General features: G+C 33.2%; 2 protein-coding genes across 4 annotated transcripts in view; one reads left to right on the forward strand and one right to left on the reverse strand.

Annotated features, from left to right (window-relative positions):
- The first annotated feature begins 1,647 nt into the window (after positions 1-1,647).
- LOC130443381 (nuclear receptor subfamily 2 group F member 5) lies at positions 1,648-2,625 on the forward strand. Its single transcript, XM_056777954.1, has 4 exons — positions 1,648-1,774; positions 1,846-1,962; positions 2,016-2,195; positions 2,246-2,625. Exons 1-4 carry the CDS (start codon positions 1,648-1,650, stop codon positions 2,623-2,625), a joined length of 804 nt encoding a protein of 267 aa, XP_056633932.1.
- A 1,451-nt stretch (positions 2,626-4,076) lies between these two features.
- LOC130442650 (retinal guanylyl cyclase 2) overlaps positions 4,077-20,136 on the reverse strand; it is a 47,168-nt gene continuing 31,108 nt past the window's right edge. Inside the window, exons 10-18 of one of the 3 annotated variants that reach the window (XM_056776954.1) lie at positions 18,479-18,628; positions 18,107-18,419; positions 14,108-14,372; positions 13,835-14,027; positions 10,206-10,383; positions 10,123-10,134; positions 9,877-10,065; positions 9,556-9,823; positions 4,077-4,947 (exon numbers count right to left, since the gene is read on the reverse strand). In XM_056776954.1, the coding sequence (XP_056632932.1) occupies positions 4,789-4,947; positions 9,556-9,823; positions 9,877-10,065; positions 10,123-10,134; positions 10,206-10,383; positions 13,835-14,027; positions 14,108-14,372; positions 18,107-18,419; positions 18,479-18,628 (1,727 nt within the window). In that variant the 3' untranslated portion in view covers positions 4,077-4,788. The remainder of the gene's footprint in view (positions 4,948-9,555; positions 9,824-9,876; positions 10,066-10,122; positions 10,135-10,205; positions 10,384-13,834; positions 14,028-14,107; positions 14,373-18,106; positions 18,420-18,478; positions 18,629-20,136) is intronic. The other 2 variants (XM_056776956.1, XM_056776955.1) reach the window with 2 other exon arrangements.

The following is a 20,136-nucleotide window of genomic DNA, read 5'->3' on the forward strand; positions in this document are numbered from 1 at the left end:
TTTTTGAAAGTTTTCGGGAAGGAAAACCGCCACCAATGGTCTAGATAGATTTACACTTATTCTTCACCTTTTTGCAGTCGTTCTTCACCTTTTTATGATACTCTATCAAGAATCTTCACTTTGTAAATGATATTTCAAGCATTTGCCATTATTTTTGCTAAATTTTGTAGTGCAAAAAGCCTCCCTGATGATCTATATAGATTTACACTTGTTCTTCACCTTTTTGCAGTCGTACTTCACCTTTTTATGATACTCTATCAAGAATCTTCACTTTGTAAATGATATTTCAAGCATTTGCCATTATTTTTGCTAAATTTTGTAGTGCAAAAAGCCTCCCTGATGATCCATATAGATTTACACTTGTTCTTCACCTTTTTGCAGTCGTACTTCACCTTTTTATGATACTCTATCAAGAATCTTCACTTTGTAAATGATATTTCAAGCATTTGCCATTATTTTTGCTAAATTTTGTAGTGCAAAAAGCCTCCCTGATGATCTATATAGATTTACACTTGTTCTTCACCTTTTTGCAGTCGTACTTCACCTTTTTATGATACTCTATCAAGAATCTTCACTTTGTAAATGATATTTCAAGCATTTGCCATTATTTTTGCTAAATTTTGTAGTGCAAAAAGCCTCCCTGATGATCCATATAGATTTACACTTGTTCTTCACCTTTTTGCAGTCGTACTTCACCTTTTTATGATACTCTATCAAGAATCTTCACTTTGTAAATGATATTTCAAGCATTTGCCATTATTTTTGCTAAATTTTGTAGTGCAAAAAGCCTCCCTGATGATCTATATAGATTTACACTTGTTCTTCACCTTTTTGCAGTCGTTCTTCACCTTTTTATGATACTCTATCAAGAATCTTCACTTTGTAAATGATATTTCAAGCATTTGCCATTATTTTTGCTAAATTTTGTAGTGCAAAAAGCCTCCCTGATGATCTATATAGATTTACACTTGTTCTTCACCTTTTTGCAGTCGTTCTTCACCTTTTTATGATACTCTATCAAGAATCTTCACTTTGTAAATGATATTTCAAGCATTTGCCATTATTTTTGCTAAATTTTGTAGTGCAAAAAGCTTCCCTGATGATCTATATAGATTTACACTTGTTCTTCACCTTTTTGCAGTCGTACTTCACCTTTTTATGATACTCTAACAAGAATCTTCACTTTTTAAACGGGTTTCCAAGCGTTTCCTATTATGTTTGGTAAGTTTTTGAATGCAAAAAGCCCCCTTGATGATCCATATAGATTTACACTTGTTCTTCACCTTTTTGCAGTCGTTCTTCACCTTTTTCTACGAACTTCTCATGAGAATTTTAAACTTTTTTCTATGAAAACGCACATTTATCGTAATTTTTCGACATTCTAACACGTCCACCACCCTGTAGACGTTACGATTTACCTCTAATCACTGTTTTTTTCAACCCTACGAAATATTAAATTGACGTGTATTGTCTGTAAGTGAAGTGGCGTCAAAAGGCCACTTGTGGGAGTGTCTACAATAACAATAATAGCAGTTTTCCATAAAACTCCACTCATTATACGTCAATCATTTATAATAACGTTTGTTATAAATTCGAGAAAATTTCTTCGGTGAATGCCATTAGTTTTTCTACTTTTAACGAGTCGAAATGGGTAAAAAGGTCCCAAGTAGGGCCGTTTCTTCTTCTATTTCTTGTAGAGTGTGCGGGGATCGTTCCTATGGGAAGCATTATGGTGTCTATTGCTGCGATGGTTGTTCTTGCTTTTTCAAAAGAAGTATAAGGAGAAACGTCGCATACACGTGCATTTGTAAGTATTGATTCGTACTAAACTAAAAAAATTTTAAGGTTATGTCGTTTTAAAAACAGCCGGAAGTCGACAATGCGTTATAGATAAAGTACGACGTAATTGGTGCCCTTTTTGTAGGCTTCAACGTTGTTTGGCAGTCAATATGAACGTATCAGGTATTAATTTCAACAAAATATATATTATTGTAATAATTATATCGATATCGTAGCCGTACAAGAAGAAAGAGGACCGAGAAAACCGAAAAATAATAAAATAAACTTACGTAATTTTCAATATCATACAGAAATTTACGAAATATCCGCTAATATTCTTCTTACAGCAGTTAAAGATGCGAGATGTAATCCAGGATTTAGAATTTTATCAAAAAATTCGCAAAATATGATATTAGGTGAGGTATTAAGTATTTTGGGACAACCGGTATATTAAATTTTATTTTAGGTCACCTTTGGGCGCCTTTGTTTATTTTAAAAGCTTCTTATTGGCACACAGATGTCGCTGGTATATTAAACTTTCTTAAAGAAACTTGTGATTATATAAAATCGTTAAATTTCAACGAAAAAACTCTTCTTCTTTTCGAAACTATTCTATTATGTCAAAAAGACTTTTTAATAAAGCCGGAAGATGTTATATTAACCGATTATATCGTTTCGAAGACTATAGAAGATTTTAAAAAAGAAGATAACGTTAATTTTACGCGATTATTATCGTCAATAAAGAAATTATTTATACCTAATGCTTCTATATTGCACATCTTATTATTTGAACCAATAATTGGATCAGTACCAATGGAAACAGTTATAGCAACGATCGATATATAAACCGATATATTATGAGTCGTCCTGTATAATAAGGAACATAGTACTTACCCGAATGACGTATCGAAGTATTTTATATTCACCACCAAGCATAAAACTTCAACTATTTAATTGATATTTAATCAATCTACACTTAAGACTCGCACTGTATAATGTAAGTTTGTTGTTTCGACACACTAGATGTAACGAAAGCGTTATTATGGAATGTAGACATTATGAGGTAATTCAATACAATTTCACGTATATTTTCACAGATTCAAACACTTAAATGTTAGTTTCTTTAAAGGCACTTAACACTATTTATTAAATAATAATAAATATAAGCTGAAAAAAAGTTGTTGATAAATAAATAACACGATAATATACTGAGTGCTTTTTTTTCTACTGTTTACTCGTCGTCAATTGTTCAAAAAAATGACAGTGCTGACAACTTTACATCGACTGGGATTGATGTTCCGTGTATAGTCAGCTGGATATTATGCCGTTTCGTTTTATATATTATCTTTAGCAATTAGTTGTTTTGTTCCAATGGCGTAGTATACTAAAATAAAAAAAGTTTTACTTATTTACATAAATAATTGATTATTAGTACGATTTCTTCTTCTTTTTCCTCTATTTATTCCCGTTCAACTGTTTTTTTTTTATTACAATCTCGACTGGGGTTATTGTTTCATGTTCTATGTTTAATTCAGGGGCGTAGTTTAATATTTTATGGATAAAATTTATAAATTTTATTTCGTATATTTTCTGTGCAAACGCGTTTTTTAATACGAGGAGCCGAAAAAGACATCAGTTGCTCGGAAAAAATCATTATAAGAGGAAAATTTCTATAAGAAAATACATGATACCATAAAGTTCTAAGTTTAAATCGAAATTCATATAAATCTTCAATGTTAGAGAGTTTAATATTAAAGTTTTTATTATTATAATTGCATTAATGGCGATTTATCCAAATAAAACTTGTATCGCCATCTATACCACGGATGCCAAAGTTTACATAGAAATGTATCTTGATCTACATTTATACAGTTTTACATTGTAGTTAAGTCATTGACTAAAAGATGGCGACGATTATTTAACGAATTAATTGAATTAATGGCGATTCATTTAAATGAAGCTAAAACGCCATCTATGACTTGGGTACCAAAGTTCCGAAAGAAATTCACGTTATTCTTTTAAATATTTACAGGTTTCCGTAATAGTTCGGTCATTATCTATCACCCTTAAAGGAAGGCAACTAATTATACATAGCAGTGTAGAACTGGTTGCCGAATTACATGAACACGAAAAATAATTTTATTAATACATGAATATAGTAGAATATTATGAAAGAAATTATATTTTCTCCTTTTTTTTGAACTTGAGGTGGTTGAAATTCGTTCAAATTTCTTCTTCTTTCACCATATCATTTATCGTTTTTTTTTGTAAGGGTATAAACGGAAAATAAAACATCATTTTTTCCAAATTTGATCTATATATACAAATAAAATCGAATGGATAAATTTTTTTAGAAAAAACATCAGTAAATCTATATAATCAACAAACATATATAATATTCTGAACATCAACATTAATCTTTTTTGACGCCTGGTATATCCAGGCATCGGGATTGTCTCTACTCTCATGGGGAGGGGGTTATTTTGAGGGTAAAATTTACGACATATAAAAGGACAATATGTAAACAATATAACCTCAAAATGTTAAAGAATAATCAATATTAATGACATCCTGTATATATACTAAATTATATAAACAATAAACTTCTTGCTTTATAAAGAAATCTACATTTGATTTGATTGATTAATTGGGTAAATTATCACTAGATGGCTATACCGAACGCATGGAATGTTCAATTTGTTCGTCAAGTTTTCGCTAGATGGCCGTAGTTGAATAGGAAAATAATAAAAAGGTTTTTGTTGACATATTGACCGGATTTTCTTACATCTATAACTAGAAAAATTATGAAAGTGAAGTCTTATTTTTTGAAGGACACATTCATTATTATAATTGCTTATTTTTTATTTCCTAAAATGACTAAATTTGTGCTTTTCACGAATAGACGAACGCCGAGTTCGTGTAAGATCGTTACGGTGATTCTTAATGTCCGAAATAAATGAAAAATAAAATCAAATACCCTGTGGAAAACTATAAAATGTGAAATGGAAGTCAGTGTATCAGGGAATCAGCTGATATCGATAGAGTACATTGAATGGGGGAGAGATTTCCGGGCGACGTCGCTGTTGCCGGATTTCGTAATGGAATTTCTTCGATTTTTTCTAAATCTGCGGCGCCGGCGGAATTTTGCTTGCACAATTTCGGAATTATCTGAGGAAATGATGATAATTCAATTTTTATTCGAAAAATTATCATTTCATGAGTTTTTCACGGTTTACGTTCATTTTTATAGAATAGAAAAAGTTTCAAGGTTACAAATGTCATTAAATCGATGATACAATCAATTGCGTTTCGTAAAATAGATACAAATTTAGTTCTATGGTTCGGAAACATTAGAAGTTTTGACAGAAATATTCTTCTTTCAGATATTTGATCACAAAACCCTATTCGACAGCTGTCAGAAGCACCGAGACGGATGAATTACGGTTCTATGACTCGGATCATCGATATAATTGACTTTAATCTTGAAATTATGTTGAAATGACATACAAAAATCGAAAATTTCGACATAAATCGTCTACTTCCGCATTTTTGTCCGACAAAAGTGGACAAAAAACATTCGACAGCTATCAAAAACACCACGAACGATGAATTACAGTTCTATGTCTCGGATCATCGATATAAATGACTTTAATCTTGAAATTATGTTGAAATGACATACAAAAATCAAAAATTTCGACATAAATCGTCTACTTCCGCATTTTTATACGATAAAGTTGACAATAAACATTCGACAGCTGTCAAAAACACCACGAACAATGAATTACAGTTCTATGTCTCGGATCATCGATATAAATGACTTTAATCTTGAAATTATGTTGAAATGACATACAAAAATCGAAAATTTCGACATAAATCGTCTACTTCCGCATTTTTGTCCGACAAAAGTGGACAAAAAACATTCGACAGCTATCAAAAACACCACGAACGATGAATTACAGTTCTATGTCTCGGATCATCGATATAAATGACTTTAATCTTGAAATTATGTTGAAATGACATACAAAAATCAAAAATTTCGACATAAATCGTCTACTTCCGCATTTTTATACGATAAAGTTGACAATAAACATTCGACAGCTGTCAAAAACACCACGAACAATGAATTACAGTTCTATGTCTCGGATCATCGATATAAATGACTTTAATCTTGAAATTATGTTGAAATGACATACAAAAATCAAAAATTTCGACATAAATCGTCTACTTCCGCATTTTTATACGATAAAGTTGACAATAAACATTCGACAGCTGTCAAAAACACCACGAACAATGAATTACAGTTCTATGTCTCGGATCATCGATATAATTGACTTGAATCTTGAAATTACGTTGAAATGACATACAAAAATCGAAAATTTCGACATAAATCTTCTACTTCCGCATTTTTGTCCGACAAAAGTTGACAATAAACAATCGACAGCTGTCAAAAACACCACGAACGATGAATTACAGTTCTATGTCTCGGATCATCGATATAATTGACTTGAATCTTGAAATTACGTTGAAATGACATACAAAAATCGAAAATTTCGACATAAATCTTCTACTTCCGCATTTTTGTCCGACAAAAGTTGACAATAAACATTCGACAGCTGTCAAAAACACCACGAACAATGAATTACAGTTCTATGTCTCGGATCATCGATATAAATGACTTTAATCTTGAAATTACGTTGAAATGACATACAAAAATCGAAAATTTCGACATAAATCGTCTACTTCCGCATTTTTATACGATAAAGTTGACAATAAACATTCGACAGCTGTCAAAAACACCACGAACAATGAATTACAGTTCTATGTCTCGGATCATCGATATAAATGACTTTAATCTTGAAATTACATTGAAATGACATACAAAAATCGAAAATTTCGACATAAATCGTCTACTTCCGCATTTTTATACGATAAAGTTGACAATAAACATTCGACAGCTGTCAAAAACACCACGAACAATGAATTACAGTTCTATGTCTCGGATCATCGATATAAATGACTTTAATCTTGAAATTACGTTGAAATGACATACAAAAATCGAAAATTTCGACATAAATCTTCTACTTCCGCATTTTTGTCCGACAAAAGTTGACAATAAACAATCGACAGCTGTCAAAAACACCACGAACGATGAATTACAGTTCTATGTCTCGGATCATCGATATAATTGACTTGAATCTTGAAATTACGTTGAAATGACATACAAAAATCGAAAATTTCGACATAAATCTTCTACTTCCGCATTTTTGTCCGACAAAAGTTGACAATAAACAATCGACAGCTGTCAAAAACACCACGAACGATGAATTACAGTTCTATGTCTCGGATCATCGATATAAATGACTTTAATCTTGAAATTACGTTGAAATGACATACAAAAATCGAAAATTTCGACATAAATCCTCTACATCCGCATTTTTGTCCGACAAAAGTTGACAATAAACAATCGACAGCTGTCAAAAACACCACGAACGATGAATTACAGTTCTATGTCTTGGATCATCGATATAAATGACTTTAATCTTGAAATTATGTTGAAATGACGTACAAAAATCGAAAATTTCGACATAAATCCTCTACATCCGCATTTTTGTCCGAAAAAAGTTGACAATAAACAATCGACAGCTGTCAAAAACACCACGAACGATGAATTACGGTTCTATGTCTCGGATCATCGATATAAAAGACTTTAATCTTGAAATTATGTTGAAATGACGTACAAAAATCGAAAATTTCGACATAAATCTTCTACTTCCGCATTTTTGTACAACAAAAGTTGACAATAAACATTCGACAGCTGTCAAAAACACCACGAACGATGAATTACAGTTCTATGTCTCGGATCATCGATATAAATGACTTTAATCTTGAAATTATGTTGAAATGACGTACAAAAATCGAAAATTTCGACATAAATCTTCTACATCCGCATTTTTGTCCGACAAAAGTTGACAATAAACAATCGACAGCTGTCAAAAACACCACGAACGATGAATTACAGTTCTATGTCTCGGATCATCGATATAAATGACTTTAATCTTGAAATTATGTTGAAATGACGTACAAAAATCGAAAATTTCGACATAAATCTTCTACATCCGCATTTTTGTCCGACAAAAGTTGACAATAAACAATCGACAGCTGTCAAAAACACCACGAACGATGAATTACAGTTCTATGTCTCGGATCATCGATATAAATGACTTTAATCTTGAAATTATGTTGAAATGACGTACAAAAATCGAAAATTTCGACATAAATCTTCTACATCCGCATTTTTGTCCGACAAAAGTTGACAATAAACAATCGACAGCTGTCAAAAACACCACGAACAATGAATTGCAGTTCTATGTCTCGGATCATCGATATAAATGACTTTAATCTTGAAATTATGTTGAAATGACGTACAAAAATCGAAAATTTCGACATAAATCCTCTACATCCGCATTTTTGTCCGACAAAAGTTGACAATAAACAATCGACAGCTGTCAAAAACACCACGAACGATGAATTACAGTTCTATGTCTTGGATCATCGATATAAATGACTTTAATCTTGAAATTATGTTGAAATGACGTACAAAAATCGAAAATTTCGACATAAATCCTCTACATCCGCATTTTTGTCCGACAAAAGTTGACAATAAACAATCGACAGCTGTCAAAAACACCACGAACGATGAATTACGGTTCTATGTCTCGGATCATCGATATAAAAGACTTTAATCTTGAAATTATGTTGAAATGACGTACAAAAATCGAAAATTTCGACATAAATCTTCTACTTCCGCATTTTTGTACAACAAAAGTTGACAATAAACATTCGACGGCTGTCAAAAACACCACGAACAATGAATTGCAGTTCTATGTCTCGGATCATCGATATAAATGACTTTAATCTTGAAATTATGTTGAAATGACGTACAAAAATCGAAAATTTCGACATAAATCCTCTACATCCGCATTTTTGTCCGACAAAAGTTGACAATAAACAATCGACAGCTGTCAAAAACACCACGAACGATGAATTACAGTTCTATGTCTTGGATCATCGATATAAATGACTTTAATCTTGAAATTATGTTGAAATGACGTACAAAAATCGAAAATTTCGACATAAATCCTCTACATCCGCATTTTTGTCCGACAAAAGTTGACAATAAACAATCGACAGCTGTCAAAAACACCACGAACGATGAATTACGGTTCTATGTCTCGGATCATCGATATAAAAGACTTTAATCTTGAAATTATGTTGAAATGACGTACAAAAATCGAAAATTTCGACATAAATCTTCTACTTCCGCATTTTTGTACAACAAAAGTTGACAATAAACATTCGACAGCTGTCAAAAACACCACGAACAATGAATTGCAGTTCTATGTCTCGGATCATCGATATAAATGACTTTAATCTTGAAATTATGTTGAAATGACGTACAAAAATCGAAAATTTCGACATAAATCTTCTACATCCGCATTTTTGTCCGACAAAAGTTGACAATAAACAATCGACAGCTGTCAAAAACACCACGAACGATGAATTACAGTTCTATGTCTCGGATCATCGATATAAATGACTTTAATCTTGAAATTATGTTGAAATGACGTACAAAAATCGAAAATTTCGACATAAATCCTCTACATCCGCATTTTTGTCCGACAAAAGTTGACAATAAACAATCGACAGCTGTCAAAAACACCACGAACGATGAATTACAGTTCTATATCTCGGATCATCGATATAATTAACGCTTACCATCAAATTATCTTCGCTCCTAATAACGTCCTCGGCCCTATCCAAACTAAACTGCCTCCTCAACAATTTTCCCACCCTATGTTTCGGACTCAAACACTTATATTGATTATAAGGTTTACTCAGATCGTCCTCCTCGATAATTTTCGGTTTCCTCGTATACAGGGACGTAGTCGAAGCACCGAGAAGCGCAGCCGCCACTTCGGAAGCCGATACCGGAGTACCAAGTACGATTGGCACATCGCTCGACGTGCTTTTCACCATTTCACACCTGAAATTCGATATAAATGGGACACCCGGTATATAACATACACCCGTATGTACCTTTGCCCGATATCGTCGACAGTTTTTACCAAACTGGAGAACTTGGAAAGCTCCATGGTCCTCATAAAGGAGGGATTCAAATTTGGCGATTTGTTGTAATGATCGTGATGTTTCGATCCATTCGATAGAGTATCACATAAATCTTCGTATTGGCTCAAAGACGAGCTGATTATGAGGCTTTCGTCCAACCTGAAATTTATCACCACCATTCGATCGATTATTATCAAAAAAGGGGAACTTACTTACCCATGGGATTCCCTTGTAAAAAAAATTATATTAAACCAAAAAAAAAACGGAATTTCGGATATTCTATTGTAGAAAAAACTTACTCGATCGACGGAGGATCCGGAAGCGGTTTATCGAATCCGGATTTTCCTAATAACCAATAAGTGTCCATTGTTCCTTTTCCTTTTATTTCCGTCGGTCCTCTCGATTCGATCTGGTATCCTCCGGCTTTTTCTAAGCGGATTTTCGTCGCTTCCGACATGTGTATCCTCCAAGCCGAGCCTTTATATTGAAATCCATGGTAAAAAATGGAAATTTTTGACGTTATTTTCGAAATATGTCAAATAATTTGTTATGATCTACATTTCTAGCTGACCCTGTATGTCAAGGACGGTATTGGGGGGAGATATTGAAAGCTACACAAAATATTAGTGTGAAAGTAGCTTAAATCGTTCCGGTGTCGTCGTTAGGGGGGTTGCAATAATTTCTTTTTTAATTTTCTTTTTATATTTATGATTTTTAATGAACAAATTTTTCTTCTATATGAATATAATCATAACACGAACGATTTTTCATGTTTCTTCTTCTTTTTTATCAACTTTTCCTTGACATTGACGTTTATGTGAAAACGTCATACCAACTTGAGTTATTCCAGTGGCGTGGGAAGAGATATTTCGATTTATCAACCACAGTGAACTGAATTGAAGTCACTCTTAAAAAATTAAATCCATTGGCGTAGTCAGGGGATTTTTACAACTTGGTAACAGCGTCAATGACGTATGACGGAAGATTTTGACAGCTCATGTGAATTAGCGTCAATTTCATCCAGTGACGTAATAAAGGGGATTCAAATTCACTGATTACAATAAACTAAACGATTCCAGTGGCGTCGTGAGGGAGATTTTCAATAAAACGTGTAATACAACCCTGATTTCATCCAGTGGCGTAGTTAGAGGGATTCAATCTAACCGATTACAGTGAACTAAATCAATCCAGTGGCTTACGACGAAAAATTTTTGTAGTTCATGTAAATTAACGTTAATTCCATCCAGTGACGTAGTAAGGGGGATTCAAATCCACATATTACAATATACTAAACGATTCCAGTGGCGTCGTGTGGGGGATTTTCAATAAAACGTGTAATACAACCCTGATTTCATCCAGTGGCGTAGTTAGAGGGATTCAAACTAACCGATTACAGTGAACTAAATCAATCCAGTGGCGTACGACGAAAAATTATTGTAGTTCATGTAAATTAGCGTTAATTTCATCCAGTGACGTAGTAAGGGGTATTCATATCCACTTATTACAATAAACTAAACGATTCCAGTGGCGTCGTCTGGGGGATTTTCCATAAAACGTGTAATACAACCCTGATTTCATCCAGTGGTGAAGTTGGAGGGATTTAAACTAACCGATTACAGTAAAATAAATCAATCCAGTGGCGTACGACGAAAAATTTTTGTACTTCATGTAAATTAACGTTAATTTCATCCAGTGACGTAGTAAAGGGGATTCAAATTCACTGATTACAATAAACTAAACGATTCCAGTGGCGTCGTATGGGGGATTTTCAATAAAACGTCTAATACAACCCTAATTTCATCCAGTGGTGTAGTTAGAGGGATTCAAACCAACCGATTACAGTGAACTAAATTAATTCAGTGGCGTACGACGAAAATTTTTTGTAGTTCATGTAAATTAGCGTTAATTTCATCCAGTGACGTAGTAAGGGGGATTCAAATCCACTGATTACAACAAACTAAACGATTCCAGTGGCATCGTATGGGGGATTTTCAATAAAACGTGTAATACAACCCTAATTTCATTCAGTGGTGTAGTTAGAGGGATTCAAATCAACCGATTACAGTGAACTAAATTAATTCAGTGGCGTACGACGAAAATTTTTTGTAGTTCATGTAAATTAGCGTTAATTTCATCCAGTGACGTAGTAAAGGGGATTCAAATCCACTGATTACAACAAACTAAACGATTCCAGTGGCGTCGTGTGTGGGATTTTCAATAAAACGTGTAATACAACCCTAATTTCATCCAGTGGTGTAATTAGAGGGATTCAAACCAACCGATTACGGTGAACTAAATTAATTCAGTGGCGTACGACGAAAATTTTTTGTAGTTCATGTAAATTAGCGTTAATTTCATCCAGTGACGTAGTAAGGGGGATTCAAATCCACTGATTACAACAAACTAAACGATTCCAGTGGCATCGTATGGGGGATTTTCAATAAAACGTGTAATACAACCCTAATTTCATTCAGTGGTGTAGTTAGAGGGATTCAAATCAACCGATTACAGTGAACTAAATTAATTCAGTGGCGTACGACGAAAATTTTTTGTAGTTCATGTAAATTAGCGTTAATTTCATCCAGTGACGTAGTAAAGGGGATTCAAATCCACTGATTACAACAAACTAAACGATTCCAGTGGCGTCGTATGGGGGATTTTCAATAAAACGTGTAATACAACCCTGATTTCATCCAGTGGCGTACTTAGAGGGATTCAAACCAACCGATTACAGTGAACTAAATTAATTCAGTGGCGTACGACGAAAATTTTTTGTAGTTCATGTAAATTAGCGTTAATTTCATCCAGTGACGTAGTAAAGGGGATTCAAATCCACTGATTACAACAAACTAAACGATTCCAGTGGCGTCGTATGGGGGATTTTCAATAAAACGTGTAATACAACCCTAATTTCATCCAGTGGTGTAATTAGAGGGATTCAAACCAACCGATTACAGTGAACTAAATTAATTCAGTGGCGTACGACGAAAAATTATTGTAGTTCATGTAAATTAGCGTTAATTTCATCCAGTGACGTAGTAAAGGGGATTCAAATCCACTGATTACAACAAACTAAACGATTCCAGTGGCGTCGTATGGGGGATTTTCAATAAAACGTGTAATACAACCCTGATTTCATCCAGTGGCGTACTTAGAGGGATTCAAACCAACCGATTACAGTGAACTAAATTAATTCAGTGGCGTACGACGAAAATTTTTTGTAGTTCATGTAAATTAGCGTTAATTTCATCCAGTGACGTAGTAAAGGGGATTCAAATCCACTGATTACAACAAACTAAACGATTCCAGTGGCGTCGTATGGGGGATTTTCAATAAAACGTGTAATACAACCCTAATTTCATCCAGTGGTGTAATTAGAGGGATTCAAACCAACCGATTACAGTGAACTAAATTAATTCAGTGGCGTACGACGAAAATTTTTTGTAGTTCATGTAAATTAGCGTTAATTTCATCCAGTGACGTAGTAAAGGTGATTCAAATCCACTGATTACAACAAACTAAACGATTCCAGTGGCGTCGTATGGGGGATTTTCAATAAAACGTGTAATACAACCCTAATTTCATCCAGTGGTGTAATTAGAGGGATTCAAACCAACCGATTACAGTGAACTAAATTAATTCAGTGGCGTACGACGAAAATTTTTTGTAGTTCATGTAAATTAGCGTTAATTTCATCCAGTGACGTAGTAAGGGGGATTCAAATCCACTGATTACAATAAACTAAACGATTCCAGTGGCGTCGTGTGTGGGATTTTCAATAAAACGTGTAATACAACCCTAGTTTCATCCAGTGGTGTAGTGAGGGGTATTCAAATGCTGGTATTTTGAGCAATTCCAGTGGCGTACGACAAAATAACGATAAAAATTGGACAAATTAAGAAAAAAAAAGAATGATATCGAATTTTACCTGTTGATTCCATTCGAGAGGCGGTATTTACGGTATCTCCGAAAAGGCAGTACCTAGGCATCGTCAGACCGACCACTCCAGCGCAGCAAGGTCCCGAATGCAGTCCGATTCTCAGTCTTAAGGGTGTTCTGGGTAAATGCCTGATACAAAATCTTCCGCTTTGATGTAACAGATCCAGCGCCATCGTCGCTATCTGAAATGATATGATTCGCTTATTATCTCATTCTCGGGGAAAACGATATGGCAACGTTGTATAATTTTGAGGTTAGTTACCTGTTCGGCGTGATCGGGAATCCTTACAGGCAATCCCCCCACTACCATATAAGCATCGCCGATCGTCTCGACTTTGTAAACATTGTAAGCATTGATTGTGGCATCGAAGCACGTATACAGGTCGTTCAATAAGTCCACGACTTGGAATGGGGTGGAATGGGCGGAAATGGTCGTAAAACCGACGATATCCGAAAAGTAAATGGTCACTTCTTCGAATTCTTCGGGATCGACGGGCATTCCCAGTTTCAATTTATCGGCTACGTAACTAAAAACGCCCTGTACGTTTATAACAGTAGACGCGCACGAAGGGGAGAAAAACATGGAAAATTAGGTTGTTTTTCACGAAGTTTCCGTCAAAATCTAATAAAAAAAGTTGTCGGGCATCGGTAAACATCTTAAAGCGAATTTCGGCGGTAGACATTTTGAAATATTCGACGGAATTTATCGATTACCTCGTATAGAATTTTAATAATCGTTCGGGAAGAAAACAAAATTATTTGGGGTGGAAAATAAACGATAAAAACCGTCAAAACACACCCCCATTCCGAAGTTACCCACGCGGTTTAATTTTCACGTAAACATCGCTGATTTAGATACGAGGGGATATCCAAAAGTTAGCTTATAATACGTTTGGTTGTAATTAGGCAATAAGTTAAATGGATATGACGTCATTGAGATATTTTACGAGGGGTGTTTGAAAATAAACGGTATTTAATAGATACTGATAGGATTTTATTAGTTTAACATTGAAATGAACAAATTTATCAAATCATACGTGTTCTTGAGATCTTTTATGTACAAATTATCATGTAGTAACGATATATATATGATACGAGGGGCTTCCAAAACTAACTTTTAATATATTATAGATCGATTTAAGCCTAACTTGATACTTTAAAGGATGCCATAATGAAATTGACAACAAAAACGTGTTCCTGAGATCTTTTATGTACGAATTATCATTTAATAACGATATATATGATACGAGGGACTTTCGAAACTAACTTTTAATATATTATAGATTGATTCAAACCTAATTTGATACTTTAAACGACGCCTTAATGAATTTGACTACAAAAACGTGTTCCTGAGATCTTTTATGTACGAATTATCATTTAGTAACGATATATATGATACGAGGGACTTTCGAAACTAACTTTTAATATATTATAGATTGATTCAAACCTAATTTGATACTTTAAACGACGCCATAATGAATTTGACAACAAAAACGTGTTCCTGAGATCTTTTATGTACAAATTATCATGTAGTAACGATATATATATGATACGAGGGGCTTCCAAAACTAACTTTTAATATATTATAGATCGATTTAAGCCTAGTTGGATACTTTAAACGATGCCATAATGAAACTGACAACAAAAACGTGTTCCTGAGATCTTTTATGTACGAATTATCATGTAATAACGATATATATGATACGAGGGACTTTCAAAACTAACTTTTAATATATTATAGATCGATTTAAGCCTAATTGGATACTTTAAACGATGCCATAATGAAACTGACAACAAAAACGTGTTCCTGAGATCTTTTATGTACGAATTATCATTTAATAACGATATATATGATACGAGGGACTTTCGAAACTAACTTTTAATATATTATAGATCGATTTAAGCCTAATTTGATACTTTAAACGATGCCATAATGAAATTGACAACAAAAACGTGTTCCTGAGATCTTTTATGTACGAATTATCATGTAATAACGATATATATGATACGAGGGACTTTCAAAACTAACTTTTAATATATTATAGATCGATTTAAGCCTAATTTGATACTTTAAACGATGCCATAATGAAATTGACAACAAAAACGTGTTCCTGAGATCTTTTATGTACGAATTATCATGTAATAACGATATATATGATACGAGGGACGTTCAAAACTAACTTTTAATATATTATAGATCGATTTAAGCCTAATTGGATACTTTAAACGATGCCATAATGAAATTGACAACAAAAACGTGTTCCTGAGATCTTTTATGTACGAATTATCATGTAATAACGATATATATGATACGAGGGACTTTCAAAACTCACTTTTAATATATTATAGATCGATTTAAGCCTAATTGGATACTTTAAACGATGCCATAATGAAATTGACAACAAAAACGTGTTCCTGAGATCTTTTATGTACGAATTATCATGTAATAACGATATATATGATACGAGGGACTTTCGAAACTAACTTTTAATATATTATAGATCGATTTAAGCCTAATTGGATACTTTAAACGATGCCATGATGAAATTGACAACAAAAACGTGTTCCTGAGATCTTTTATGTACGAATTATCATTTAATAACGATATATATGATACGAGGGACTTTCGAAACTAACTTTTAATATATTATAGATCGATTTAAGCCTAATTGGATACTTTAAACGATGCCATAATGAAATTGACTACAAAAACGTGTTCCTGAGATCTTTTATGTACGAATTATCATGTAATAACGATATATATGATACGAGGGACTTTCAAAACTAACTTTTAATATATTATAGATCGATTTAAGCCTAATTGGATACTTTAAACAATGCCATAATGAAACTGACAACAAAAACGTGTTCCTGAGATCTTTTATGTACGAATTATCATGTAATAACGATATATATGATACGAGGGACTTTCGAAACTAACTTTTAATATATTATAGATCGATTTAAGCCTAATTTGATACTTTAAACGATGCCATAATGAAATTGACAACAAAAACGTGTTCCTGAGATCTTTTATGTACAAATTATCATGTAATAACGATATATATGATACGAGGGACTTTCAAAAATAACTTTTAATATATTATAGATCGATTTAAGCCTAATTGGATACTTTAAACGATGCCATAATGAAATTGACAACAAAAACGTGTTCCTGAGATCTTTTATGTACGAATTATCATGTAATAACGATATATATGATACGAGGGACTTTCAAAACTAACTTTTAATATATTATAGATCGATTTAAGCCTAATTTGATACTTTAAACGATGCCATAATGAAATTGACAACAAAAACGTGTTCCTGAGATCTTTTATGTACAAATTATCATGTAATAACGATATATATGATACGAGGGACTTTCAAAACTAACTTTTAATATATTATAGATCGATTTAAGCCTAATTTGATACTTTAAACGATGCCATAATGAAATTGACAACAAAAACGTGTTCCTGAGATCTTTTATGTACGAATTATCATGTAATAACGATATATATGATACGAGGGACTTTCAAAAATAACTTTTAATATATTATAGATCGATTTAAGCCTAATTGGATACTTTAAACGATGCCATAATGAAATTGACAACAAAAACGTGTTCCTGAGATCTTTTATGTACGAATTATCATGTAATAACGATATATATGATACGAGGGACTTTCAAAAATAACTTTTAATATATTATAGATCGATTTAAGCCTAATTGGATACTTTAAACGATGCCATAATGAAATTGACAACAAAAACGTGTTCCTGAGATCTTTTATGTACGAATTATCATGTAATAACGATATATATGATACGAGGGACTTTCGAAACTAACTTTTAATATATTATAGATCGATTTAAGCCTAATTGGATACTTTAAACGACGCCATGATGAAATTGACAACAAAAACGTGTTCCTGAGATCTTTTATGTACGAATTATCATGTAATAACGATATATATGATACGAGGGACTTTCAAAACTAACTTTTAATATATTATAGATCGATTTAAGCCTAATTTGATACTTTAAACGATGCCATAATGAAATTGACAACAAAAACGTGTTCCTGAGATCTTTTATGTACGAATTATCATGTAATAACGATATATATGATACGAGGGACTTTCGAAACTAACTTTTAATATATTACAGAGAGATGTGGACGAAATTTGATACTTTAAAAGACGTTATAGACTGATACAAATAATTTTTGACCTCAAAACATAAAAATTCTCCTTACCTAGGTAACATCCTGTTCAATAATTGCTCCGTTTTCTTCTTTTCGATGTCCAGCTGTTCCGTCCTCTCTCTGATCAACTCTTCCAAATTATTCGAATATTTTTCCAACATTTGAAACATTGTATCGACGATATTGACCTTTTTGCCGTGATTCAATTTTTTGAATTGATCGTGAACCGTATTGAAGTCGGGACGCATTTCCGCTTGCTCAGCCCAACATTGTCTCATTATATTTATGGCTTCCGGTGGGGCGGCGCCTTTGCTCACGGAAGGTCGGATCAGGGGAGGGGGTCGTTTAATCTTCTCTATGATTTCTGTAATTTTGAAGAGAATTTGAAGGGTTTTGACGAGTTGAAAGTATTTTTTTCGTTACCTTCCGGGGTAAGGGCTAGCATACAAAACGGCTCCCCTCTTACCACTACTTCCTGTAAGATTATCCCGAAGGAAAATACGTCACCGGCTTGGGTACCTTTCTTCCTCAAGCTACTATGTCGTAGGAGCTCGGGAGCTGTCCATAGTAGCTCTAGAATATGACGGATATGTCAATAATGCTAAGAAATGTCCATACCGAAAATAACATAAGAATTTAGAACGGACTTTGGGTCTTTTGGACAGAAGAAACTGGATCAACGAAGAAAGTGAAAAATTTTGGAAAAATTAATGTCCTTTTGGCTTCATACCCTTTTCAAAGCGATGATGCTATGCTGACGAAGCTCAAAAATACCGAAACCGGTCTATTATTCATAGAAATAACTATTATTTATAATTATAATCAATATTGATACAACTGATGCCAAAATTTTTAGAATTTCGTTGTAAATAATGTTTCTGTGTAGTAAATGATGGAATCGTAATAATAAATGGAGTTAATCAAGTCGAATTGATATTTAGTGAGGCTTGTAGGTCGGAAAATATGTCATAGAAGAATGGATAATACTGAAAAAGATTTCAAATAGAAGAAAGAAGACGGTATTCTGGTCAAATAAGCTAAAAAAAATGCAATATTATAGGTAAAACCAGTGAAACAAGGCAAAATTATATGCAAAACAGTGAAAAAAGGCAAAGTTATAGGCAAAACCAGTGAAACAAGGCAAAGTTATAGGCAAAACCAGTGAAACAAGGCAAAGTTATAGGCAAAACCAGTGAAACAAGGCAAAGTTATAGGCAAAACCAGTGGAAAAGGCAGTATCATACTTAAAAACAGTGAAAACGACACTATTATAGGCAAAACCAGTGAAAAAACGGCACTATTATAGGCAAAACCAGTGAAAATATGTAATATTATAGGCAAAACTAGTGAAAAAGGCAGTATTACAGGCAAAACTGGTGAAAAAAAGGCAGTATTATAGGTGAAACCAGTAGAAAAAGGCAATATTATAGGCAAAACTAGTTAAAAATGGCAGTATTATAGGCAAAACCAGTGAAAATATGTAATATTATAGGCAAAACTAGAGAAAAAGGCAGTATTATAGGCAAAAATGGTGAAAAAAGGCAGTATTATAGGCAAAACCAGTGAAAAAAGGCAGTATTATACTTGAAAACAGTGAAAATCGGCACTAATATATGCAAAACCAGTAAAAATATGTAATATTATAGGCAAAACTAGTTTAAAAAGGCAGTATTAGAGGCAAAACTGGTGAAAAAGGCAGTATTATACTTAAAAACAGTGAAAAACGGCACTAATATAGGCAAAACCAGTAAAAATATGTAATATTATAGGCAAAACTAGTTTAAAAAGGCAGTATTATAGGCAAAACTGGTGAAAAAAGGCAGTATTATAGGTGAAACCAGTAGAAAAAGGCAATATTATAGGCAAAACTAGTTAAAAATGGCAGTATTATAGGCAAAACCAGTGAAAATATGTAATATTATAGGCAAAACTAGAGAAAAAGGCAGTATTATAGGCAAAAATGGTGAAAAAAGGCAGTATTATAGGCAAAACCAGTGAAAAAAGGCAGTATTATACTTGAAAACAGTGAAAATCGGCACTAATATATGCAAAACCAGTAAAAATATGTAATATTATAGGCA

Source organism: Diorhabda sublineata, chromosome 4, assembly GCF_026230105.1.
Source record: "Diorhabda sublineata isolate icDioSubl1.1 chromosome 4, icDioSubl1.1, whole genome shotgun sequence".
NCBI lineage: Eukaryota > Metazoa > Arthropoda > Insecta > Coleoptera > Chrysomelidae > Diorhabda > Diorhabda sublineata.